Genomic DNA, 26,283 nt, shown 5'->3' with positions numbered 1-26,283 from the left:
CCCTCCCTTTGCTGGGGTCGAGGCGCAGCACCGTGGCCGGCAGGCACGAAGGCAGCGAACACGCCGAGAGCCCGAGCACGCTGCATTTCTGAATTTATTAGAAACAGCTGTCAGTACATCCTTCTAAAACATTACATGTCAATGTGCTTTATTGCAACTCTTTATTGCATGTTTGATCTAGAGCAAGTAGGCCCAGGATGCTTAGTGTCTGGGATTTAAAAGCCCAACCATCTATGAAAGGAAAGTACAGCAAAATCGTAACACATCTGGTGACAAGTACAGTGTTGCATTACTGATCTAGAAACTACAGTATGACTTGTCTGAAAACACTAACATACAATTGGTTTCCTTATGAAGCAGTTTGTTTCTTTTTTAAAAGTTAAACTACATGAATTCTTTTTTTTTTTTTCTTTTTTCATTTTTTGACTACACCATAAACGACAGAAGAACAGGTTTTACACAAATAACAAACAAGAGTACCAAAGTTACATGCTGGAATTCATACGGAAAGAAAATAATTCAACGGCTTCTTGAGAAGCAGGTTCCTAACAGATGCAGTTTCCCTTAAAGAAAATAGAATTCAAGGTTAAAAAAAAAAAGAAGAAGAAGAAGAAACGTGAACGCAAAGGTTGTACAAAGAGCGCGCTGTTACGCCAGCCCTCGCTACAAGACCGCACGCCCACTCAGGCTGTACAACGAACCGCACCTGTACGGGCAGCCCGCTCATAAGGGACACACACCACCACCACCACCAGTAACACCAGTACCAGCAGCACCAGCACCCCGCGCACATCGGCTGGAGCCGGGACGATTCGTGGGGAACGTGCAGGCGCTCAGCGCATCGCGGAGGAACGAGGTTTCCTGACCTAACCCTTTGCTTTGAACGGCTGTGAGTGCTTTGTCCCAGAGCCAACCCCTGGCACGCCCAGGTGCAGAGCGGGTTACCAGCAGCCCCCCCCAGAGGGGGTTTCAGAAGCACAGATTCGAGGTGAGCACAACCAACCCCTCGTCGTTTGACGGAAAGGAGCCCAACTTTGCCCAAACGCGTGCCCGACCGTGCTAGCGGTGAGTTTTGGTTCCTTCCCACGGGGCAGTGCCACTTGCAGCTGACGCCTCTAACCTGTGACTACAGCTTACACCTACCTACACACACAGCACAGAGACACACGCACGCACACGCACACACACAGATGATGCAGACCATTACAATCCCGTGGTGCAATAAACAGCCAGATATACAAAATTAACAGGTTTAGTCCAACGTCTCCTTGCTCGGTGCAGAAGTGGCTCATGGAAACAAGGGGGGACCCAACCCCCCCCGGCCCACCGAGCTGAGCCCCTGCTGCTGGCCCAAGCACTGCCCGGCTCCTGTGAAGCCACCAGAGCGATACTGGGGTGAGGTCCCCTGGGCAGCCTTGCCTCTGGACACCAGCCTTTTTTCCAAGTGATCCCTAAGGCCCTGCTCCGACTGCTCCGAATCCGGGCACAGGTACAGCACTGCTGGGTCCGAAGGAAAGCGGCTGCCAGCCTTGAGGAAGTGATACGAGATGAAGGTTGGGGAGGGGGCGAGTTAAAGCTGTTTTGTCAAATACTGGTTGTTTTTTTCCCCTATCAATAAGAAGTATTTTTATTTTATTTATTTATTTTTTGCCTCTGATGCTCACGTTACATTTTTGTAAAGGCAGATTTTAGAACAAATGGCGATTCAAGTCACAAAACACAGAGATAAAACCTGCAAATTACGCGTTAATGGGATGGAGCCAGCCCTGAAGCCCAGCACCCACAGCACTGCTGTCACCCACGGAGTTAACCAGCACGGGGCTAATGCTTGCTATCTGCCCGGTGAACAAACAGGAAGGAATTGAAAAGATTTCAAAAGAGTTTTTTTTTTTTTTTCTCCTTCTTTTTCCCTTCCCATTTGGTGGAAAGTATTTCTGCCCGCAGAACGCAAGATTCACAAAAATGTTGGCCAAACTTCCTCTCACCCCATCCAAACATGCTCCTCGCTCGGTGCTGAGCCGGCCGGGCTGAACAGGCTCGCGTTTATCTGGGCAGGCAGCGCGGGGCCCTGCTGCTGGCAGCACGAGGTGTGCCAAGGAAAACCAGGGGCTCGGCGAGGTGCGTTTCCTTCCAGGCCGGAGCGAGGCCGTACGGCCTTCTATTAATTTCCTGCCTGCCTCTCCTGCACACGCAGGAGCACAACCAGCTCGCCCAGTGCCTCCCAGCCCTGCACTGCACACGGATCTGCTCTGGCATCGCCACTTTCTTTTGGCAGAAGCCTCAACCTCTGCAATTCGGGATGTCACCGCATCCTGCAGCTTCAGGCTGCCTCCCCGTGCTCGGAGTGCTGCATGGGGGTGAGCCTAACCTGCTGCCCCCCTGCACTGCTCGCCCTTGGGAAGGCTTTGTCACTTTGCTGGTCCAAAAGCAGATATTGTGAAGGAACAGGAGGGAACTATGCATACAAAAAGTCTGATTTGAAACAAAACAAGCCGGCCGCATCGTAATGCTGTGTAAAGCTGCATTTAAACCTGCCTCGTACCCTCCCCGCCCACAACCAGTACCTGTTTGTGTCTGCATAGCGCAGCGAACGTACAAGACTCACTGACGTTTCAGAGCTTTATTCCCTGGTAGTGTAACAAAAACAAAACAAAACAAAAAAAGAAACATTCATTCAAAACCAGAAGAGATTGTTCAAGTACCAAATTAGGGGCTTTTCCAAACTGAGCTGTGACACTGCTGCAGCGATGCTGCTGCCCGAGGCTGCGGAGCCAGTGTCAGGGCAGCCCCGTGTCACCAAGCCCTGCCACAGTCCCCATTACAGTTGCCTGGCGTTGCAAATGGCCAGAGGCTGCTTTTTGCCTAGCTACGATGAATCTGGGTAGGATTAAATAGGAGCGCTTTTCCTGACCGTGGCTTTCTGCTGTGAGACTCTTGCTTGCACGAGTGTCAGCGAGAAAAAGCTCAGGCCCAGTGCGTTACATGGAAAACTTCTCACAGCTCTGCCACACCGAGAGATGGGTGGGAAGAGCAACTTGGTTTTGGCATAAGACAGAGGGCTGCACCGGGTCTGAACTGCAACTACCAGCAGTGCAAAGCAGCTGAGAATTATATTAAAAAAAAAAAAAAAAAAAGAAGAAGAAAAAAAAGAACTACAAGCCCCAGATCTGGAGCATCCCCGCGTCGGGCAGTCACTGCGTCGCACAGCGCCGCGCAGCAGCCCGAGTGTCTGTCGAGACACCCCTCTGCTTCCAGGCTGCTTCCTTCCGTTCTAAGCTCAAGCAGTAAAGAAACGAGTGGGAAAAGATTTGTGACTTACTAATTTCAGAAACATGGCACTCTTGGCTGATGTAACGGGGCCAATGGCAACTGTGGAAGTCGACCTGATTTCCCATCCATCCGAATACAAAATACTGACTCACCCCTGATCCCTGCAAATATACTTCAAAACAGATTAGAAGAAACTGTGCATATTAAGAGTTTCAACATTCCCACCCCCCCGCCCCCCTTTAACACTGTGCAAAAGTTACTTATTTAAGTCTACATATACATTTAACACAACAAGGGGCGACCCGCAGCCCGACACCAAGCGGCTGCCACGCCAGCGGGGCTCTCCCCCCCTTTCCTCCCGCCACTGAGACTCCTGAAACCGAAGCGTTCTTGCACCTTCCTGCTCTAAAAGCACTCGAGTCCCTTTGTTTTGCCTCTGCGTTCACATTTCCTGTATTTGTTCTAGGCTTAGCAGCTGGGTTTTGCACTAGGGTGTAATCCTGCACCCCGCTGCGGGACGCGAGGGGTTTTCTCCCCATCCTGGTGCTGCCGGAGCAGCAGGACTCAGCCCTCGCCCTGCGGGTGACAGCAGCTGCCCGTGCCGGGCGGTTTTGTGCCCATTTCACTTGCCATACGAGTGCAAAGCGGACGTGAAAGGAATCTGTGCAATGGCACGTGAGGGTCGAGGGCAGCAGTGCCGGCGGCTGCGACTTCAGGTGCCTAAAAGCAAATGCAGAAAGGTGCAGAGGCAAAACAAACCCTCAGCGGAGGGCAAAGGAGCCGAGCGCACGCAGAGTGGGCTCCATCTGCCCCGCTTCAGAGGCCTGGGCAGAGCAGCCTCTAAGAAATCCTTCGGGATGGCTTTTGGCTCTGAGCACGTTGTTCACAGCGAATCCATCACCTGCCATCAGGGAGAGATCTCGGGGAGAGGGGCCAGAGCCTGAGCTCGCTCACACCACTGCGCGGCCGAGGCACCGCCAGACGCCAGCGGAATTACTCGGTGTTTACGTTGGCACGGCCGGGGCCGGAGCCTGCACCGAGACCTCACAGGATCAGTGGGATTCCTCTGCGGGGAAACCTCAGCCAGCCCCGCTTCCCTACCCCGCTGCTGTCAGTACCGCGAGGGTGTGCCGGGATTTATGAGCTTGGAAGCAGACCTGCGCTTGTCTAAACCAAACCCGAGGCCGAGCGCTATCTAAAAACGTGGCAGATGTGGAGTGCTTCAGCCCGTGTCCCTCTCACAAGAGCAGGGATCAGAAATTCGTGTCCCACCAGCTTCAAGAGGAGATCCCAGAGGCACAGAAAAAGGGCGCTCCTCTCGCACAGATTTTTCCACAGGAATTAGGCTCCTGGCTGTCACTTGTGCCTCTGAACTGCCTTCCCTCATGGGCGTTTGGCTGAGCCCAGCACCAGGCGCACGCCAGGTGCCCATGGGTGTGAAAGCGACGGCTTTACAGTGACCAGATTAGAACGGCAAATTCTCCAAGAGGTAGGGCAAGGGTCGTTAAAAAGAAAAATTTCCACGTCTATACACAACAGAGGAATCCATTCCAGATTTTCACTACGAGCAAAGGCTACCTCTGTTTTTTTTCTTTTCCTCAGGGAAGTGGGACAGAAGGGACACCAGCATATGCAGGTCACTCTGACACGGCAGCTTGCACGAGCTTCCTTCTCTCTCTCTCCAAGCTTTGGTTCAATCTTGTGGTGTTTCATTTCACGGAAAGTGGCATTTACGGAGCTCCTTGCCAGCAGACCGCACTCCAGCTGATCAGAAAGTGCCTGGGAAGCGTCGGGGTCATTAGTGCAAAATAAAACATAACATGGGCATGCCAGGCACCTGGACTCCCCTCCTGGCAATGGCCATCAGTGCTCCAGGCTTGTCATTTCCCTGCTTGCAAATTCAGGACATTCGGCTAAATAATACTTCTCGTGTAAACATTCGACACCAACAGGCCTGGCATTCCTCCCTAGGCATTACAGAAAAGCCACATTTAAACAGGAAATGAGCCACAGGGTCAGAAACAGGTCTAGAACATTCTCAGATCCGCGCGGCTGTCTGCTTCCTGTCCCGTACAATGGGTGCATTTCAAGGGGACCGCTTCCAGTAATGGGAACAAAAGTAACTTTCAAGGTTGCACACTGAACAATTAATTTGCCAGTTACGCTTTGATGCCAAGCGGCTCGGTTTGCCAAACTTAGCTCTTTTTCATTTCAGAAGCTTAAGGAATGGAAATAAGCTGCTCTGTATACTTTCCAGGGAGGGGATTTCTCGGATGATTGTTACGCTCGACAAAGCCCAGGACTACCTGCTCCAGTACCTGACAGCAGCCCTGGCCAAAGGATGGGACCCGACACCCAGTAAATGAGGAGCACGGCGCTCCTTCCTTCCCCTTTTGCACTACGTCCAAAACTACAAGGGAATTCAGATTACACCAGTGTAAAATCTTGCTTGGCGGCAGTGGTGTGGAAGCTCAGGGTCTAGCTTGCAAAGAACAAATCGGAGGAGATCTCTAATTAGCTCACACACTTCTTCTATACAGCCCAAGTGGCAGCTCCTCAGGAAATAATTTGGTACAGTAAGCCATCCAGAAGCATTAGATTGCACCTACCTCTTTTACATCAAAATCAAGCATTAGGAGAGTCTGTCGTTGTTCAGCAAGAGAACAGCAACACGAGTGCAAGCTTCGTTCTAGTTTACATTCTGAAGCATCTTTGAAAACTGGAAACAGAATCCCAAGCTGAGGAACGGGAGGAAGGGAGGGGAGGAGGAAAAGAGGAGAGTGAGCAGTTACATCAGATCAGACAAATTTAGTGTTTAGAAGCCACACAATGTTTTAGCTTTTCCTTTTATTTGTTTCAAGTTTTGGTGTAGAAAGTATGTGCGGATGCTAACGCAACCTTCCCCGTAAGTGCTCAATCTAGCAACAAACAAAGTTTTGGTGTGTTCAATTTGGTTATAAACGTTTCCTTTAAGTGAAGACCTGTAGTGCCATTGAAACCAAAACTTTGTCACTGTTGGCAAAAAAATAAAGCGACTTTTCTTTACAAGCATTTTTCCATTTAAATAAAAACCTGAAGCTTTCCCGTAATTCCTTTGGTCTTCTCTCACCAAATTCCACGCTACCTCAAGACAAGCCCTCTTTTGGAAGTTCGGCTGAATCGCAGTGAAGCTGCTAAAATTAACAGAGAAGAATTGCTGTGGTAGAGTTTCCCCCCTAGTTTCTTGGGAGTTTAAGACTGAAAGACGTTACTGATGCCTCGAGCAGAGGCTTCGAATCGCCTCTGCTAGAACAAGAGAAAACAAAATCCAATTAGAAGTTCCACTGAAGGTGCCTGGCAAAAAATTATCTCCAGAAAACAATGTTTTGCTTCCAGTATTTTTGTATGCATTTTGTTGAGTTTATTCCCCTCATAAGGAAACACAAGTATCAGTGTAAAAGCACAGCTGAGCTTTTAAGGTAGCACCAGGACACCTACACCCAAGTTGTCGTCTTGTTGCTGCTAGGCCTCTTTTTGATTCACATTCACAGAATCACTTCTTGTGCAAAACAAGCAGTCTAAGGAGAAAGAATGCCCTCCAAGTTCTAATAAAAATCGTAGAAAAGAATCCAAGATAGCCAACACTTTCCTCCTCCCCAAAATTTATCTGCAAAGAGAGGGGGGCATCTGTGCGTAGACAGGGTAGGCAAGCCTGACATTTAGGGAATCGTTGTGTTGGACGAGGGACGTCTGCTGGTAGTGAAGAACCAAATCCTTAAGCGTGCTGTACAGGTTATATGGTTCTGCAAACCCGTAACCTCTTGGAGTGCTGTAGATCACACAGTGTTTCACTTCTCCATCAGCTCTGCAAGGAAAGAAAACAGGGGAGTTTGACATCAAAGAACAAACCCAAAGTGACAGTCTATTAACAATTAACTAAAGCAGCAACCTGCCAGTCACTAAATTACATAATGGAGGACCCAGTAGATGTGAGCGAGGAGATTAACAGTCTGCGAAGAAACAGTGCTTCAGGGCGTGTGATTAAACACTCTTGCATAATAATCCACATAAGGAGGCTCTTCTATCCCAGCAGTACAATTCCCTGCTGCATTGTTCTCCAAACGTTTCTTGGAAAAAAAAAAAGTCAAGAGCTTAACCGTGAAGATAAGCACCTGAAGTCAGCAGCAGACCTTGTGCTCAGCTTCTTTGGAAACCTTTCCACTTAGCGCAGAAGCCAAAACCCACACGTTCTTCTACACAGTATTTCGTGAAATCCAGCACTAACCTTCAGTGTTCATTTTCTAATGTTGAGCATGGCATGGGTTCAAGCTGGTTCATTATCTGAAGTCATAGCGACTGAGTCCCTAACTTGGCAAAGCCTTTACTGGAACACAGTATTTCCAAAGCTGCTAGAATAACTTATCTGCCAAAAAGATCAAGTATTATGTAATCCCTGTGCTGGAGCCTTTTACAATCCAAGTCACATGTAGGAACAGGTTACGTTATGCCATCCCTTCGCTATCTTGTAGTCTGATACCAACCAGGTGAATGTGCCTGGTGAACCTGTCACTCCAGTGGCTGTGACAAACAGGTATCCTGACCCCAGCAGATCCTGCAGTCTTCGGTTACCTTGAGGTGACAGACCCTCACATATTCCTTTCCCAGACTTGCTTTCAGATGCAATTAACCTCATGTGAAATACATCAGTGAAAGCCATTTTGCACTCAAGAACAGGCTTGAAGGATTTTTAGATAATGGAATCAGAGTATTTCTGACCTCCATTACAGCAGCATAAAACAAAGCGCAACACAAGAAATCAATGCAAGGCTGTGTGGATGTCAAAAACTACTGCTCACGAATTATGTCTCCTCTGAAGCATCACTGTTATCTTAAACACAGAAAACACCTGGAGTTTGGCATGTCTATAAATGAGAGCAGAAGACGTTACAGCTTACAGCCCCTTTTTAATTCTTCCCATGTGCTCCTTTGGCAGAGAACATGAGAGAATTTGGCCTTAATTTGCTTGTGACTGTAGAGCTTCAAGTGGGGATACTTCAGAATTTTGTACTGGTAATTGTGGTGTCCAAAGAGACTGCTTGGACTACAGGTACTGCACTTTCAATGCAGATTTCTGCATCAACATTTCTACTACGCTAGACATCCTGCGAACAAGCCACACATTTCAATGGTAGGGCTACAGTAAGCCTTGCTTTTGTTCTCTGGAATAAAGAGCTGTGGTAGAGATTCGTGAATTGAACAGTTATAACAAAAGGGAAAATAGACTTACACCACAGAACAAGCATAACATCCTTTCTTGCTACTCTCTCGAATTAAAAATGCTCCATCAGGTTTCCCACAGAGCAAGTCTTCTGCTTGGATGCGGTTGAGATCCCCAACAAACCAAGTTTTCTCGTCGTGATGTGGCAGGTTCTCATCTTCTTCATTCACAAAGTATGTGCTGAGAGAGGGAAAATTAGCTAACTTAGCCAATGCATAGTAAAGAGTTAATAAACTGAGTGATTTATTTCTGTGGAAATCATTCAAAGGAATATAAAGCCACCCAAGCTGGGAGTCCAGGCTCCTAACAATCATTTGGTATCTGCTGACAGCCTTTCATACTACAGGCTTCAACTCAGTACTTCATTGTTCCAACTTAGTTGTGATCCTAAACACTTCAGCAGAGCTGCTGCCTCACATGACATGCAGTTCCCCTACAGAATGCCTCCTTTGTCTGCAGTCCTTTACTGAGAAATCGGTGCTTCGTGTTACCAACCTCCACAAAAGATACCATTTATTAATGGAACAGTGCTCAGTGAAATCATATGTATGACACTTACTCATCAATGTTTTCATTTTTGATCCCCAGCCAGTCGTTTATTCGCTTCTGTCTCACCCCTTTGTGATTGAGCCATCTGCCAGAAGAAGAGAGCACTAGCATGTTACTTCAGAGTACGCATGGGGGTTTTCATATTGAGCAAGCTAAAGTTCAGACAAAAGATCCCACATAGAAACAGTCTGGAGCTTAGTTTGTTCTCCAGTAGCAAGAGCCACAGAAAGACCACAGATTCTATAAGAGAACTTCTGCTTCCTTCCATACTATTCTGTGATGACCCGTTTATTGGCACAGTAAAGTACCTTAAGCACTGACAGAACTTTGGATATGAAAAGAAAATTGAATTCCCACTACCCTGATGGAAACAGTGATTAGTCAGGTTCCTCAGAGACACTATTTAGAGGTACAGGTCAGTCTTACTTACACAAGATACTGATCTCTGATTTTGCGGAGCTGAATTAGGTCAGGCTTGATACTGTTCATTTTCTTATCAGTCTCCCTGTTGTCCAGAGCTTGCTTCTTCAAATCCTGTTCCAGACGCATTTTACTGTCATGGATCTCGCCCAGGCGTGATTTTAATTTTTCATAGTTCATCATTATCCTGCAAATAAGTGTAGTATTCGAGCAGTGAGGACAACCCAGCCTACAAGGGACTTAACCTTACCAGTAGCACTGCATGTAAGAGTATCACGAGCCATACTGTAACAGCACCTCCTCCCTTTGACTGCCACATCTTAACACGAACATTACTGGGAGAATGCCAGAAAAGTGCGAGACCACTTGCCAGAAGGCCTACCACCCCTTTGCAAAGTTTGAGCTTTCAGTTTACTTTCAACTATTTGGCAGAGCCACAGGAACAAATTATCTCAAGAAGTGTAAGCTAGAACAGATTCCTTCTTCTCCACCCTCAGGTTTACTTTCTGGTCTATCAGTTATGCAATCCCTCCACAGGTATTACTGCCAGCAAGTTTACAAATGCAGACTCCAATTACTGATTAATAGCTACCAGGAAGTAAAGCTGCATGTCTCCTCATCCAGGATTAATTTGCAGGTTTCTACACTTCAGGAAAATAACATATTTCCCCTGCTAATTGATCCTTAGTCAGAATGAAGCAGCACCGTGGCACAATACGATTGTTACAGGTAACTGTTTTCAGCCTAAAAATCTCCCCAAGGCCACCCTACCATGATTCATAAAGCACTGTGTCTAGTTAGGCGTTATACTTGGCATTTCTTCAAAGTCCAGGTACAACCTTTTTTTGCTAGTAACTTCAGAGAACGGCAAATTCAAACAAGGTCCTTACTGAATTTCTTGTAGGTGATTAATATCTACTGTCAAGTAATGGCAATTAAATATGGAGCTCCTTCAAAAGTGACTGAAACCGATTATGGACTATCGGATTTACCAGATCTATGTTCATTTTAATGCTGCACAGTTTACAAGTAAAGAGTTTTCTGAATTATATTCTGAGCATATCCAAATGAAACTGGGATAAGCAAATGAACTTATTTTCTGGTCCTGATCACAGTATCTTGATTAATGTGAAGTTAGAGGCAGAATAATCCAGAGATCTCTCACATCTCCTGCCTGAAATTTCCAGCAGAAGAGGAAGGAACCTTTACTGGAGGTTCAGAAACCTTGGGGAAATGTCTCAGTGACAATACTCAGTTTACAAAGAGTTTTATATGATGCAATGTAGATAAACTTCATAGGAGTGCCAGTGTGGACACTAACTCTTCGTGGTAAGCAAACATGACTTGAGAGCCTACCGTTCAATTTCTTTGTCGTTCCCCTCTCTGCGAAATCGCTCAATGTATTCTTTGCTGTATCGCTCTTGGGAGTGGCACTGTTCCTCAAATATCTTAATAGTTTCATTAAACGCCTCAATTGCGGTCCTCTTCATCTGGATTTCCTATGTGAGGAAAAGTCCTTCATCATTTGTTCATGAAACAGACAACACAAGACTCCATTATGTTCCCTAAACTGACTGGTTGGATGAACCAGTCAGCCCCAAGTCAAAAGGTGATTAATCAGTTTAAAATTTAGACAATTGCCTGAGCAGCATCACAGAAGTACAGGGAAGACTTGCTCCTTGCATGTCTAGTGCCTCCTTCCCTCCAGATGATGCTCTCTGTTAGGCTGCAAACCCCTCAGAAATATTTTAGTCATATTTTCCATCTTAGCATGCAGGAAGACTGCCAGCAAACCTCCTGATGTATGAACTATCTTATGTTACAAGAATCAGTCCAAATACTGTATTCACACTTCCTTAATGCACAATATCTGGAATCTTATTTAAACTTGACTTCTCCCAGAACCTGGACAAACCCTTCTAAAATGCTCACTGCAGCATGGAGCAGCTGGAAATATTCAGCAGCCAAGGAAGAAGTCTGCAGTGTAAGGCTTGTAGGTGATGGCGTTCTCCATTCTCTACCTTGTCTTAGGCAGCTCAGCTCCTATTCCTACCTTGTCCCACACCACAGCTCTCTGGCTATCAGCAACAAGTAATATTCACTGTGCATTTTCTTTACTTTTTAGGTAACAAGAAACAGACTCTACAGATAGCTGAAGTGGAACTAACCTGTGATGTTCTGGTATATTCTTCGTACAATTTGTCGTACTCTTTACTCTTTTCCTGATACTGAGCGTGGTATTCTTGAAGCTTTTTACCTACTGCGTCTATGTTATCTTCTTTCACCAACTGATCCTGTACATACAAAAATCCATTAAGTCTTCAAACAAGCAGCTTTTCCTTAAGAATTTTCATTTGTCCACTTGTGTGTATTTGCATTTTACAGCTATTGCAGCATTTTTATCATCATGTTTCTATAGAACACACAAACATCACATGTAAATCCCTTTCTCCACACACTAAGTTCTACAGTTTACAGACAATGCAACTGGAACTATGAGAAACCAAGGACTATACCAAAACACTAAGCCTCTGAAAATACACTACAGCTTGGCTAGCATTCCTGTCCACTGTTAGAGAAAGAAGGAATGGAATTGCTTGGAATCTGAGGTTAAGGATTACAATTTTTTAAAAACACAGTCCTTTTTCCTTAGAGCAGGACAATGTCTGAGGCTATGGAATAAAATATATGAAAATATTTTTGAAAAATCTAGATGGCCATACATAGAACAAGCAGCTGCATGTGCTCATACGTGCTTCAAGAGCAATACTGTCTAGAGCAGTACCCTTTGGGTCGACAAGGGCTCAAAAAAAAGCCCAATAAAAAACTTCTCAGAGACTGAAGTCTGCTGCATGCTTGGGTTTCACTTCACTGTTGGACTGCTTGATAAAATGAAGCAGCAGCTTAAATGGAAGAACCATGAGTATGAGCAAAGTGAGGTCAAATATGAAAACTCACTTTTTGCAAGTTTTCAAAAAAAGAACCTTGTATGAAAAAAAAATCTTTATGTAGAGAAAACAGAATAACATACTAGTTGCACTTTTTTTCTTGTCTGCTCTAATAGTTACTTGTGTCCCGTAAAGACCTTACCTGTTGGTACCGGGACACTGGATACATCAACTTCACATCAAGCTTCGGGTTATACTGAGCAAGAGACTCATTGCGGTAGTGGTTAATCAGTTCCACAACTGAATTAAACGTCAGTGGATCAGAAAAGCCGTATTTTCCATCCCGATGATAGATCTTTATCAGTTTATTGTTGCCACCCTTCCTGTAAAGCAGCACAGTCATTTAGAGGTTTTACTGCAAACCTCCCATCCCCTCCAACACTGGGGCTGCTAACAATGACACCAGTGAAGCTCCTGGGCAAGTCTTTGAAGCTGGACAGTTTAACATGCCCGCCTTTATATGGATCTCTATATGCTAGCAGGTATTAGGCACTTTAAGAGTCAATGCACACAGAATTATCAACAGCTATTATTTGAACGGGAGCAAAGCCCAAAGTAATTCTCTCTTTTTTTTTTTTTTTTTTGCACTCACTCTGGAGCCAGCTTGCAATATTTACGACATGCCTTAGCCAGACTTTTTGAAAAGGAAATGATGGATGCTGAAGGTTGAGTAAAGGAGCCATATTGAAACCAAATCAAAATTTCCTGCAATTCGGGGTCACTAACAGTATACATCTGAGCACACAGTCATGCAGTGATTAACAAGTCTTTTGAGTTATGGATGTTAGTACAGGATACATGAAACTAAACAAAATCTCCTGAAGATTACAACATGGTTGTAAGTTCAGGACTTTACATTATCCAGACTTATACATCCCAGCAGTTCCCACAAATACTGCTCATTTCTTCATTTTTTTTTCCCCAACAGACTGTTTGGACAATATTCTGTCCTTGTACTCTCAGTTTTTGTTCCCAAAGACACCTGCATTCAGCAAAATAACCAACTCATGCCAGATCCTAGCATACAAGTCTTGAATGTCAAAACAGAAGTCAGAGCAGAATTTAAACTACACCCTTGGTAGGGGGTCACACTTGCCGTAAATCAACTGAATTTCAAGGCAAGAACAAATATCTGCCATATCACAGCAACTCCCCAAGGCGTGCTGCAGCAGCAGCAGCTTGTGTGTCTCGATTGTTTGCCTCTAACAGCCAGGCTTGAGAGCCTGGCAAAGGCAAGTGGCTGTACCGGCTGGGCAAGGCCCCAGCAGCTGGTCACATGAGGTCTGCTGCCTCACTGCTGTAGACGAGTTTAATGAAGAAAGGAGCATGGATCCAATTCAATATTTCCCAAACTTTAGATCAGAAAGCACGAGATACTCTTTTAACAAAGGCACTGTGTTCAGATCTCTAGAGCTGCATGCTGATGAGATATTCAACTCACTCCCATAAACTAAAGCCCCAGTTTATAAATACTTTATGCCTTAACAGTTCTGAAACTGTGAATGTTTACTGAGGGGCTCCCTTCCCCAAGTCCTACTTCATCTACAGAGAGATCCTTACAGTACTGCTCAGCAAGAGGCAGGATTCGGTGCACAGAGCAGAACAGGCTATCAGACTGGCTGTTCATGGGCTCATTCTATGCTTACAACACCAGGCAAACATCTCTCAACTTGAGCCATGTCAGCTTTATATAGGCACTGCTGTCATTGGTCTAGTAACTAGTTAGTTGCTCAGGGTTTTACTGCCTGGATGACAACTGACCAGTGCTTACCGTAACGTCAGAGTGTAGTCTCCCTGCATCTTGGTCGATGCATCGCGCACCAGGAATGTTCCGTCTGGCATGTCTCGTAATTTGTCATTTACTTCTTCCCTGGGGAGTGGAAAATAAAATAAAAAGCCTTAGGGACGCGATCATCTTCATCACAGTTATCAATACTGGGGCCAGTAACACCAGCATGCATAAGGAGTTCAGTCTTCAAAATGTCATGCAGTCTTTCTTCACTCTCAGGCTCTCCAGTCTTCTAGGTCATCTAAAAGAAGTTTGAACTTGGGTAGTTACAGTAAAAAATAGCAGCTGCAGTCAACTGCAGCTTAGGAAGGAGTCTGTTTTTAAGCAACAGTAGCAGCTGTGTCTCAGAGTTCACAACCTTTCACTGTAATCTGCTCAGGTTTTAAAGTCCACACTGGAAACAGGTGCCCTTTGAGAAGCCAGCCCTGACCTCTTAAGAAATGGGCTCTAGCACCATCTCTCAAAGGTGCCCAGAGTTTAGCACAGTTCCAGTCTCAAGAGACTCATTATTGGCTTAACCTTGATCTTATTTACAGCAGTTTGAAACCACTACAACCTCGCTAGCTTCGGTGCAACTTTTACTTATTTACAACTGAAGCAAAAGGAATACTCAGCCCAGAGCTTTACGCTAAATCCAGAAACTTGTTAGTGAAAGCCAGTGCCTACAAGCACTAAGAAAATGCTTTCAGCTGAAGAGTTAAGTGTCTTGACAGGTTTGAACATTTCACCCAGATTACATATCACGCTTTGTAACGGCTCCCTCACAGGTTCTTAAGAGCACTAAGCGCTTTTTAATACAATCATTTGGAAACTAGAGTTTATCAGGTAGCCTCAGCATTATCTAAGTGAGGTAGGAAGCCTATTGGAATTTCACAAAGAAAAGCCAACAGTGGCTTTTTTGTTCAAATACTAAGGAACAAAAGTATTCTTACCAAATAGCCTCAGTTTTGACTTGGCTACCTGAAGAAAACCACTCTGTTAGTCAGACTGACTCCTAAGGATCGGTGTGTGGATCAGCTTCCTTCTTGCTGAACGTTTTGCAGATTAGGCCTGACTCTTTGAACAGATAAATACAGTCCAAGGGCTTGGGGCTCATGCCTGCAATTTGCATCCTGGAGCTCAGGGCATGGTTTTCAAGGCAGTGCTGGACTAAAGAACGTGGTTCCTGACCTGACAGCCCAATGCAATCTGTAGCTGGTGGCTGCCAAATTAAGGCCACGAACAATACCAGCTTTATGCGTGTGTGTCACATTTTAATCTAATAGAGCCACTGCAAATGATTTGTGCTGCCTTCGCTCCTGCCATCACGTGCACTGGTAAACAAGGACCAAACCCACAGTCAATGAATTACCAGTACTGAGGTGTTGTAAACAAACCCTGCCGAGTGGGCTTTGTGATCAGGTTTCGCCACTCTGCTTTGATTTCATCTTAACAGAAAAATATCATTGCTCAGGCCCTTCAAAAACAAGATCTATGCAGGTTGGCTTTATAGAGATAAGGGTGGTACAATAAAGATATGAAAACTTTATTTCCCTTCTCAGAACCTCATTGAACTACTGCGGCAAACAGGCCGTTCTGGCCTTTATCCGACAGCGTTTCAAAGTATTATGTGCACAAGTTGGAGCAATTTCTGATCACAATACCAGCTTGCTCGTGTCTTCCCTTACTGTTCCGAATCCTAAACTTTTCAGAAGCGTCTTAAGAGGGACAGAGTTGGATACTGCAGTTATTTTATGCAATTAATTACATAAAAACCTGCACTTCGTTTTCTGAGCCTAACCCAAGCCATCTATTTTCCCGAGCACACAGAAAGGTGTTTCCTTAAGGGGCAAAACCTAATTTATTTGGTACGTGTCTGTGCCATCTGCTATGGCTAGTTGGTGACATTTAGCACTTTGAAGAGCTATTTTTATACTACTGTGTAATAGAAATTAATACAGATGTAATTTTAACCAAATGTTCAAGAAACCCCAAATAAAAATGCTAGTTATCCTGAACAAGCCTCCTACTGAAGGTTTGCTGAACTCCATGCACCCCAGCACCACAGGCTTAGAAAACCTTATTAGCCAGCACACTCTAAAGCACTTTTTTCTTTTTTTTTTTTTCCTTTTTAAAGAGTTTGTGTATCTGGAGAAAGTTAAAAACCCAAAATAACTGTCACCAGGACTGACAATATCCGTACCAGAACAGTAATTTAAACGTAAGTCTTGAGTCCAGTTGAATGCTCTAGCATTTAGGTGCTCTGCCAAGCATAGTCCTGAAGCACTTCCATCCTGCAAAACGCTGTCTAAAATAGGCACGTTCTTTTTCTCCCGAAGCCTAACAGGTCCATTCTATTTTTAGTAGTAAATATTGCTTACCTGGAGATGTCCCCCCAGTACCACTCTGCTTCCTGCAGAGAGAAACTGGAATTGTCCTTTATTCCATTTGTATTGACTGGAGTCATTGGCTTGGGGGGCTTTGGAGGAAGAGCTGAAAATGAAGAACAGATTAAAGACAGGTAAGCAGGGGGAAACAATCACTGCAACGCTAGGAAATATGACAGCGAAAAAGTGACACAAAATATGCATCATGGAATTCTTAATTTTTAAGGAGTTTTGAAATCATTTGCTGCAGTGTGATCCGAGATTTCCCAGCACTCAAACCAAACGTGCTTGAGGAATACGGGGAAGGCGTAAGGGGAAGCACGAGTTTTTGTGAAAAGGAAGGCTGGCTCAGGCATGACTACAAGTGCAATCCCTGCCTAAACCTCCAAAACCAAGTCACAAAGGCGTATTGTGTTTGACAGCCACAGCCTGCAGGGCACGGCGCACAGCTATGGAAGAGCTGCAGTTGCTAAGGCATCACCAATCCTTATGGCAACCCGGGAGAGCAAACAGGTGAGCTCTCCATCAGAGGGCAAAACGCTGCTGGCGAGAGAAGTGCTGGCTGGGCAGCAGCACATCCATCTCAGGCCCGAGGTTTGTATTCCCTGCGGGATTTGTTCAGGCTCCCCGTTAGCAAGAGAAGCTGTGACTCTCTGGATAGGTACTCATGGGAAAAGGGACATCAGCCCATTGTTAGTGGCAGTACCTCCTTACACAGGGGAAATGTTTCACGCAGGAAAGAGGGTGCTACAAATCCCCCGGTGTAGGCCCAGTGCATTCCTGCCTGGAATTCCCCTATCTGAGACCCATGCAACCCATGGTCAATTTTTGCAGCTATGCAAACAACTTTATCACGATCCTAAGTCCCGTAGCAGGATTATTTCAGCAGCCAGAGGCACGCTGCTGTGTCGGCAGAGACGTGTCTGGCAGCACAAACGCATTACGCTCTTTTCTTCAGGGAAGGTATCTCGAGTGCTCTCCTCTGCTCTGCAGAGGCTGAGGGTCTCTTCCCAATGCCGCCACTGAACCTAAGCATTTTTGAGGCATTTCAGGGGACAAGCCGAGTGTTTTGCAGGGACAGGTAGCATCTGAATTCAGAGGCAGCAAGCAGCTCCTCAGAGATCTGCCAACACGTTCCACATGAGATGCTGAGCATCTGTGCCCCCAGCCCCACAGCCACCAGCAGGGCCGATGTGCACTGACAAGAGCCACCCTTCAGGTGCACGCAACCCCGGCGTACGAGCAGAAACACAAATAAAACGAGTAGAAAGAAGAGTTTCATCCCCGGCCCCAGTGCTTAGCACCGAGAGGTGTGCTGCTTGGCACCAGCCATCTGCTCACCTCCCGGCCACACCTCCCACATTAAAGAAGAGAAAACACCGCTTCAACTGCAGCTCCAAATGCCATTTCATCTTGAATATCCAGCACAGTAACTTCACTGTTCTCAGACAAACCAGGAGATACTTTAATCGAGCCAATCTAAACTAAATCTGAACCTTGACCCAGACATTTGCACCCTGGGGCTGCTGACCAAACACCTGATTCAGATAGCAGCATTCATGCTGCGGTGCGGGGCAGTGCAGCCCAGCATACAGGTTCCTTTTATGGGGCGAGCTGGGAGCTTTCAGGTGTGCACAGATCTAGTGAGGCAATAACTGGGCTTGTTATAAAAGGAAGGTGAAAACCTTCGGATCCAGTGAAGTCGCTTCCTGGTCGGGAGGCTTCGTTTACTCCCAGCTCAACCACTGCAGTTGTTTGTGCAGCACGAAGCGCTCGGATAAAGTGCCATTGAGAGCAGGAGACGGGTCTCACCCTCCTTTGCTTCAAGCTCTCAGCCTGGACATGCAATTTTACTGACGGAGCCCTGCGTTGCTCCATCTCCCCTACTCACAGCTCCTGAATCCAAAGGGTCTTCAAGTCCTCCCTCCTCCCCACCTCGCTTTTGGGGTTTGCTGCTCTACACTCTCTAAGCAAGCAGTAAGACAAGCAGTCGTTCTGCGTATCACCACTATCTGCAAACAGTAATAAATCCGAGTTACAAAACCTTCAGATGTTTATTTACTCCAGAATCTTTTGTAGATTCTGAATCACCAGCAAATACATGAAAAATTATATATATATAAAGCACACAACCATGTAGAGAGTTCTTTAAAATGATACCAGCACCAGCAATGATTTCACTGGGTCTTGCAAATTAAGGCTTGGACCAAAAATCTCAAGGTATTTTACTGTGTAAGAGCCTGTTTTACGCTGGTAATAGGAGCTTTCCAGAAGAGGCTTTCAAGTATTCTCTGAGGTACTTGAATACTTCTCTAGCCCTTCTTGTAAGATTAAGTCTTGCTCCTTTATGCACTGTGGAATTATTTAGCAGCTTTGTTAGGGCTCGCTCCAAAGCACCAGGCACAGAACAGCAAACTAACAAGGACCAGAAAGGTAAGGAACAAGAGCTTGGTGTATGGACACAGAGCACTAGACATTTCACCAAGTGTCCTCACTACAGGCGGGTCTTCTTTTCCTTAATAGGTGGGTATCAGTTCTCGATACCACAGCTGCCTGCAGAACCCTATTCTGCAGAGGAAACTGGAAGGAAATTCTTCAGGGAGAAGAACAAGGCTTGGACCAGTTCCTGTAAAACCTGACTCATGGAAGCCAGTCTCCTTTTCACAATAGACTTTTAAAAAATGCTTTTAATAGCTTGCACATTTTAAAAATACAAAAGGTGGATACTCAGTTTCCAGAGAGCCGTGGATATCATTCTTTACTTTCAGTACTTTGAGCTCTTAGAATAGCAATAGGTTTTTTCCTCTCCTGGCTACAGAGGCAGGCCCTTTATTGCCTTGCCCAGTAAGCTAACGTGCCCATTCGTTTCAGTGTTTCTGACATGTGCACATCCCTGCTAGGAGAAATCCCAACATGTTTCTGTGAGAAATGACGAAGAGCCTTAAAGAGTCTTCCATATTTTGATTTAAATTTAAAAAATGCAGTTTGATGTACTTTGCGTGATGCACATCAGAGAGCTAAAAATCCTACAATAAAGAAGGCTGGCCTGAAGTCAACAGAAATGCTTCTGAGAGCAGCCCTGTTCCTTTCCCTGTCGCCGGGTCCAACTGTGATCTAGTCGCAGGCACAATCCCAACACATCTCCAAAGGAGCCGCAATCAGAGCCAGCTCTCCTGGTGGTTCTCCTTTCTTTTGGGAGAGAAAGAAGGCTGACCTGAAGTGATTACCAGCACAATGGGGCTATTTGTTCCATTAAAGAACTGACTGTGAGCTCCAGAAACACAAACATCCCGCCCTCACCCATGACTTGGGGAAGGCTTTACCACAGGGACCTTCCCAAACCCCAAAGGCCACAGGGACACCTGCAGCGCCTCAGGGTGATCCCAAGGGCTGGTGCCATGACAGGGCCTCTGTGTGCGAGCCACCACCTCTGGGCTTGCTTTCTTTAGCCCTCTCCAGCTTCCCTGAGCAGCCTAGCTCGAGCTAAATCCCAATCCCACATCAGCGTGACTGAAAAGGGGGAAAGGAGCAAGCTGGCTGGAGGCAGGGCCCGCTCCTCAGGCAGCTTTGGCCCTGCAGCTCCTCAGGGAGCCAGGCCGAGCCGCTGGGCCTTGCTCAGGGAATGTTTGTCATGTTTTCTTGGCTGCACAGAATTGCTTTTTTTCATAAAAAAAAAAGGCTACTCAAGGTTTAACAGACACGACTCCCCGATATGTAAACCACCTCCAACACCGAGGCAACAAAGGGAGCTGGCAAGCGCCTGAAGTTTAGCGCTGGCAGATTTTTATTTTTTAAATTAAGGCTACACCAACAGGCTGCACCGATCCCAAATTTAACTTCAGCGAAGTACACTGTGACTTCCACAATATATGGACTTTTCCCAGTTAGGCTTTTAATCAAAAACCTCACAAGCGTGCATGATTGAAGAGCCACCGAGCCCTGTGTGTGCGTTTTCAATGGCACTAAGTCAGGAGGAATGAAAAGCAAGAATGCCTGGGGTCTCCAAGTGCTACATCCCAAACAGCAGCGAGTCAGGCAGTATTTGTGTACGAGATAAACCTGCCAGTTAATTAAACTCTCATCCGCAGTTTTAAGACAGATGCCACTTAGTCTAAGCATGTCTCCATAACTTAACTCTTTTCTTCTAGTATTTTCCAAGGGCTGCGGGCCAGATAAGTGAAAGCTCAGCAGGTTTAAACGCAGGATTAACTCCATCTTAGCGTTACAAATAACCACAACCATCAAGCACTGTGATATAGTCAATTTTAAGTCACTCAGCACTTCCACCAGATTGTTTAGTAACCTTCTTTCTGAAGTGTTCAATCTGCTCTCCCTCCACATTGTGACAAGCAGGTAACAGATCAGAGGATTTTTAAGACAGGTACCGGGTTTCAGAAAGGCTGACATACAGTAAATACCCTACAGACCGTAATATAAAGCTCTGGAAAGTGTCATTACTATGGAAACGTGCAAGTAATCCATGGTTAGACCAGCTAACATTTTAATGACATAGTCCTCAAGGACAAAGATTTCCCTTTGGAGGGATAGATGAGGACTTGGAGTGAAATGAAGGCCGGCTTTTTAATGCATTTATTATTTTTTAAGTAAAAATCCCCCCAATCTTTAACCTTTCTCTTTAGTCTTACTCAATTTCTCCAACACTTCCAAGGCAAAGACTCAAAATCTTCCTCTCCCCCAGCAGTCCTGTACTCGCCACTGTAACACAAGGTCCCCTCAAGCCAGTTACAACTCGAGAATAAAAGGAAACACTGAACAAAGGTGTTTTTGCACCTCACTTCAGTGAAATTGTGTACTCTGAGCGCAAGCAAGAGGACGGCACTGGGCTTTTGTTGAGATTTCCAGCTGACAAAGAGGAGAACCACGCGCACCTGCTGACAGCAGCTCAGCCTCCACCGCTGACAGGTACCTTATCTCGGCAGCTGCACATCCCCGCCTGTCAGTTCTCCTGCCAAGACCCCTTTTTTTCCAAGCCCGGTGTCCTTCCAAGCTGCCCTTCCCCAAAGGGCAGCTACCACGCACTGGAAACTCCTCAAGGGATGGAGAAGGAAGCTACTCGATCACATTACTGCTGGCCACAGAACCTCATGCACGCTCGCATTTTTTGCTCTACTCCCCCAAAACAGGCAGGACGCCAGAGACTAAAACATATTCAGAGAACTGAAGTCTTTCAATATCTCATTACAGAAAACAGCAGACGAGTTGGCAGAAAGCCAGGCAGGTTTCCAACAAAAACACTCCCATTATAGCTTTGCTTGTGTTTCTGTGAACTTTCATAAAAACCAACACCTTTAAGAAATATTTCAGTTTTGATTAATTGGCTTTTTTGATAAAGATCTGTTTTGTTTGAAAACTCCCCAGCTATCCAGTTCTCTCCCACACCTCCCAACCACGGTTTCTCCTCCACACAGCCTGCCAAACTTCTGGTACTCTTGGTTCGTCGTGAGGATCCGCAGCTACTGCACAGGTTAAAGATTACCCGGTACGGGACACCTGCAGAATGGCAAACACCAAGGGGGTGTGAAGGAAAGGAGGCTGGCTCAAGCTCAGGATTATCTCCTGGCATTTTATAAGCACCTATCATTGCTCACATGGAAGAAATGGAGGATGCTCGCTGTCTGATAAATAATTTTGGGATCTTTGGCTTCTCTATTATAAAGTAGCACAGCATTTCCCTTTCATTCAACCCTTTGCATGAAGTTGCAATGCCAAAAACGCCCCAACTTCCTGATTATTTTCACTGTCCAATGAAAAAATGGATTGCTTTTCAACCCAAACCATTGCGTAACAGCTGCAAAGCTCCAGCAGTGGCAGGACTTCCACAACCAACAGGGCTGAGACGACTGTCCCAAAGTCGACATGAGGAGGATGAAAAGGACAAGCCTTCTTTACCTTAGCAAGCATAGTTAGCGCTATAAATCTGCAATGTTTGATAGAAACAACTGTACTTCATAGTATCCAATGTCAGATCTAGAAGACTACAGTAGGAAAGTGGATAGAAAATGAAGCAGCAAGTAAATCCTCCTCATTGCTTCTGAACTAAAGCAGTTCCTCATCCGTCTTCACAGATGAAACACCATGGCATGTTTTCTATCCTTCCACAGGTAGGGCCTTCAAATAGCTATTAAAATACTCTTTGGTCACTCTATCCAGATAGATTTTGGGTAAGAATAAGGAAAGGAGAGTATTTTTGCATAAGCATAGACCTACAGGGACAGAGAACGAAGACCTAGCCTTTCGTGGTGGCCGATGGACAATGAGGTTGCCCTGTGTTGCCACACTACGGCTAGGAGGCCTACCAAAGCCCACAGAAAACGTCACCTCACATGAAAGACAAGGCTGGGGCTGTTATCCCCAGCGACTTCAAAGACCATTCATCTATCCAGATGGCAGCTCCAAGGGGAGAAATTGGTTCTCATTGGAGAACAGAAATAATTTGGTGCTAGTGAGAAGTTAGCTGCACATGAGCCTCCTTAAAATAATAATAATACAGCTGTAAATACATGTGACTCTTGCTGCTCTGAGCAGCCTTTTTTTTCACTTTACCACTAGCTTAGATCTTTGACAGCAGTATGTAAAAATGTTTCTCATTCAGTACCTGTCCTTGCCATCTGTCAAACTATTTTCTGTAGTTACCAAAACAGAGAGGTTTCAACACCACCATCATTTTTTTTTTTTTTCTAAGAACCTTGTTCCCTAAGGAACTTGCATCAAGGCAGAAGTCCCAGCCCATGGAGTGCTGTGCAGGGCCCTCAGCAGAAGCTGAGCCTCAGGGAAGGCATGGAGCTGCCATCCCTGCCCAGCAGGGCTCAGATCTCAATCGCTGCTCACACTTGATTCAACCACCTCATACAACTGCACCGTGATCTTCAGGATATTTTAATGAAATCCCTTCTACAGCAGCAGCCTGACTTCTTGCCTTCTCCCCAAACGGATCAATGAGACTGTACCACACCCTGCTCAACAGAAAGGTTGAAGCATTCATCTCATGGATTCACGCTTCCTTAAAGCCTTCAAGAGACTGTTGAGGAGACAGGAGGTGAATCAGTGAAGATGACACAAAATGCAGCCTACTAATTTGACGCTTGGGAGTAGTTCCCCAGAGGGCCAACAATCTAGATTCCTATAACTCCACGGGATGATGCAGCACCAGCACTGACAACCTTGGAAATTTAATTGCAATGTATGGATTCCGGCTGCAACAGACAACGGAATTTACATACACTGTACGTCAATGAACTTCTCGTCATCTCACCTTTAAAATATTTTCCTGGGGCAGGTGACGGAGTCTAAGTCTTATTGCCCACGCTCAAGGCCTGTGTTTCTTTGTTATAACAATTTTCTCCAGAGCAGCAGCTCTTTTTATTTATTTTTTTTAAGGGTTGGATGAAAGGAAGGAAAAAATTCCTCCAAAAGCAAAGATGATCAGATGTAACATTGCATTTTAGGGACTACAGAGGCTAAAACTTGAGGTAAGGTTAGGGAAAGAAAAAAAAATTAAAAAAAAAAAGGCTCCTGTGGATTTTTCCTTTCATGGGGAAGATGTGGAAAGTAACAGAGAGCGAGTGGTAGCTAGCAGGAGGAAACAGGAAGTTTATGCTTTGAAGGAGAAACCTGACCTGAAGTACTAGAGCCCCAAAGTGATGCCAACCCAAAGCTGAAGTTACTCTGTAGTGAAAAGAACAAACAGACGAAGGGAATACAGATTGATGGCTTTGATTTGTCCAAACCCACAAGTTTCTGTGCTGAGAAACACGGCGTTTTTCAAGCCTTTCCTAAATAACCATGTGTCAGCTAGAGAGGTATCTGATTTTAGAAGCAATAACATACACACGAACTATCATTAAAATAACATTTTTCCAGTTCATGAAAACCGGGCGAACGCTGGAAGCAGTCACAGGTTGAAGTATTTGAAGTATTTCGGCTCCTCTTTCAAAAGGAGCGCTGGATGGAAAGTAGCCAGCTCGGGTGTGCTGCTGGACTCGAAGCCAGAGAAGAACCGGGATCCTGATCAGCCACAGCATAGCTTGGGAGCACACAGGGCTTTGGCACCAGGACTGCCCAGACAGCTGGTGGATGTCCAGCAGGGCAGCTGGGGTCCTCCTGGAAAGGGCCACAAGAGGAATGGCTTGGTCTTTGCTTCTTTTGAACGGGATGGATTTTTCTAAGCTCCCTGTATGCAGCCACTTCTCGGCAGAAGTGCACTGGAGGAACTTAAAGCACTGGAAGATATTCACTAAAGCACTGCAAAACCTTTGTCTGTGGGGTGGAGGGCACAGCAAAACTGAAGGACAATCGGAACGGTCTCTTTAGAAGAGGTAACATCCGCTCACATTGTTTGGGGACCTGGCACCGGCTCCTGCGCTGTAGTTTAGATTATGTGGAGAAAGGAGTTCTTGCTTACTTGGCTATTGTGCAGATTTTAACCTGTCAGAAGAAATGAGATAAAAAGCAGAAGAAAAAAGAAAATCTGACTCATTTCCATAGGGGCACTTAGAACACAAGCAGAGCCCGCTCTTTAAGCATTACTCAGCAACCTACTTTACAGAAACGAGTTTCCAAAAAATGCAGCTGGAGCACACCGATTGCCCTCATGGACCCCGAGTTGTAGGGCGACCTGTTCCAACACAGACACGGCCTTTTTGACAGTAACAAAACCTAACCTTTAACGTTTACGGGGAGATGCTGAGAGAAGTTTTCTTTATGCTGCTACTTCCAGCGCTGTGCCCAAGAGGTGCCTCAGCGAGGAGCCAGCGTGCGGTGCTGTGAGGCACCCCACTGCTTCCAGTAAGGGCACAGATGTGTACGACCAACTATCCCGCTCCATTTTCCCAAGCTGTAGAGCAAAGATAAGCCTGAATGGCTTCGTTCTAGAATAAGATATCACGCAGGCAATGGGAAGACAGAATTCGACTCTGCTGCTTGGGAAAATGATGTTCCCCGAAGGAAACTCCAAGAAGAGCCTTCTCCTTTTAAGCAGGTGAGCTCGAAGGAAGCACCACGGCGATTAACTCCTGTCAGGCTTCGTAATGAGATACAGGATTGTTCAGAACAATGCAGAAATAACGTTTGCTGGGACTAGAGCAGGTCTGGCTTTCAAACAAGTCGTGAAAAGCTTCGTTTCTTCTCAGAACATTCTTCCATTTTTTAGTTTGCATCAATCTACAACTTTCCAGAAGACGCAGTCAAACAACCCCCTTCAGTAACCTTCCCCTCCCCAACCATTCCTATATCATCTGAAAGCCAACTGATAAACAAAATGTCAGCCTTTACAGGCAGGTTCTCTACCATCCCAAGCAAGGAATCATTTCATTTTTATTAATGACGTTATTTTTTGCATTTTTATATTTAACTGAAAGCTGATGAGTGATATTCTTTAACAGTTAGAGCCATCAATATGAAAAGTAAAGAATGTAAAAGCAAGCCTGAAAATGCAATCAGAAATTAAATATGGTTATGGCAGTCATAAAATGAAAGGGCCAGCAGAGAAGTTTAGGTATAACAAAAATGGGATCTGTGCATTTCATGTCACTTTCCCTACAGGAGCTCAGAGACTCTTTCAAACCCTTTCCCAGGATCTCCAGGATGTGACTGAACTTTATTTGTTCCTTCTGCTACCCCAAAACAGTCGCCATAGACTCCCTTTTCTGCAACAAGGCAACTCAT

At 45.5% G+C, this 26,283-nt stretch overlaps 1 protein-coding gene across 3 annotated transcripts in view; it reads right to left on the bottom strand.

Annotated features, from left to right (window-relative positions):
• Positions 1-76: 76 nt before the first annotated feature.
• Positions 77-26,283, bottom strand: part of PIK3R3 (phosphoinositide-3-kinase regulatory subunit 3) — a 58,078-nt gene continuing 31,871 nt past the window's right edge. For all 3 annotated transcript variants that reach the window (XM_068690821.1, XM_068690820.1, XM_068690823.1), the window contains 9 exons: positions 16,594-16,705; positions 14,216-14,314; positions 12,587-12,767; positions 11,665-11,790; positions 10,853-10,995; positions 9,507-9,683; positions 9,087-9,161; positions 8,537-8,707; positions 77-7,114 (listed from right to left, as the gene is read on the bottom strand). In XM_068690821.1, coding sequence (XP_068546922.1) covers positions 6,913-7,114; positions 8,537-8,707; positions 9,087-9,161; positions 9,507-9,683; positions 10,853-10,995; positions 11,665-11,790; positions 12,587-12,767; positions 14,216-14,314; positions 16,594-16,705 — 1,286 coding nt within the window. In that variant the 3' untranslated portion in view covers positions 77-6,912. The remainder of the gene's footprint in view (positions 7,115-8,536; positions 8,708-9,086; positions 9,162-9,506; positions 9,684-10,852; positions 10,996-11,664; positions 11,791-12,586; positions 12,768-14,215; positions 14,315-16,593; positions 16,706-26,283) is intronic.

The sequence above is a fragment of the Anas acuta genome, chromosome 8 (genome assembly GCF_963932015.1).
Source record: "Anas acuta chromosome 8, bAnaAcu1.1, whole genome shotgun sequence".
In the NCBI taxonomy this organism is placed as follows: Eukaryota; Metazoa; Chordata; class Aves; order Anseriformes; family Anatidae; genus Anas; species Anas acuta.
This window is presented reverse-complemented; position numbering and strand designations above follow the sequence as displayed.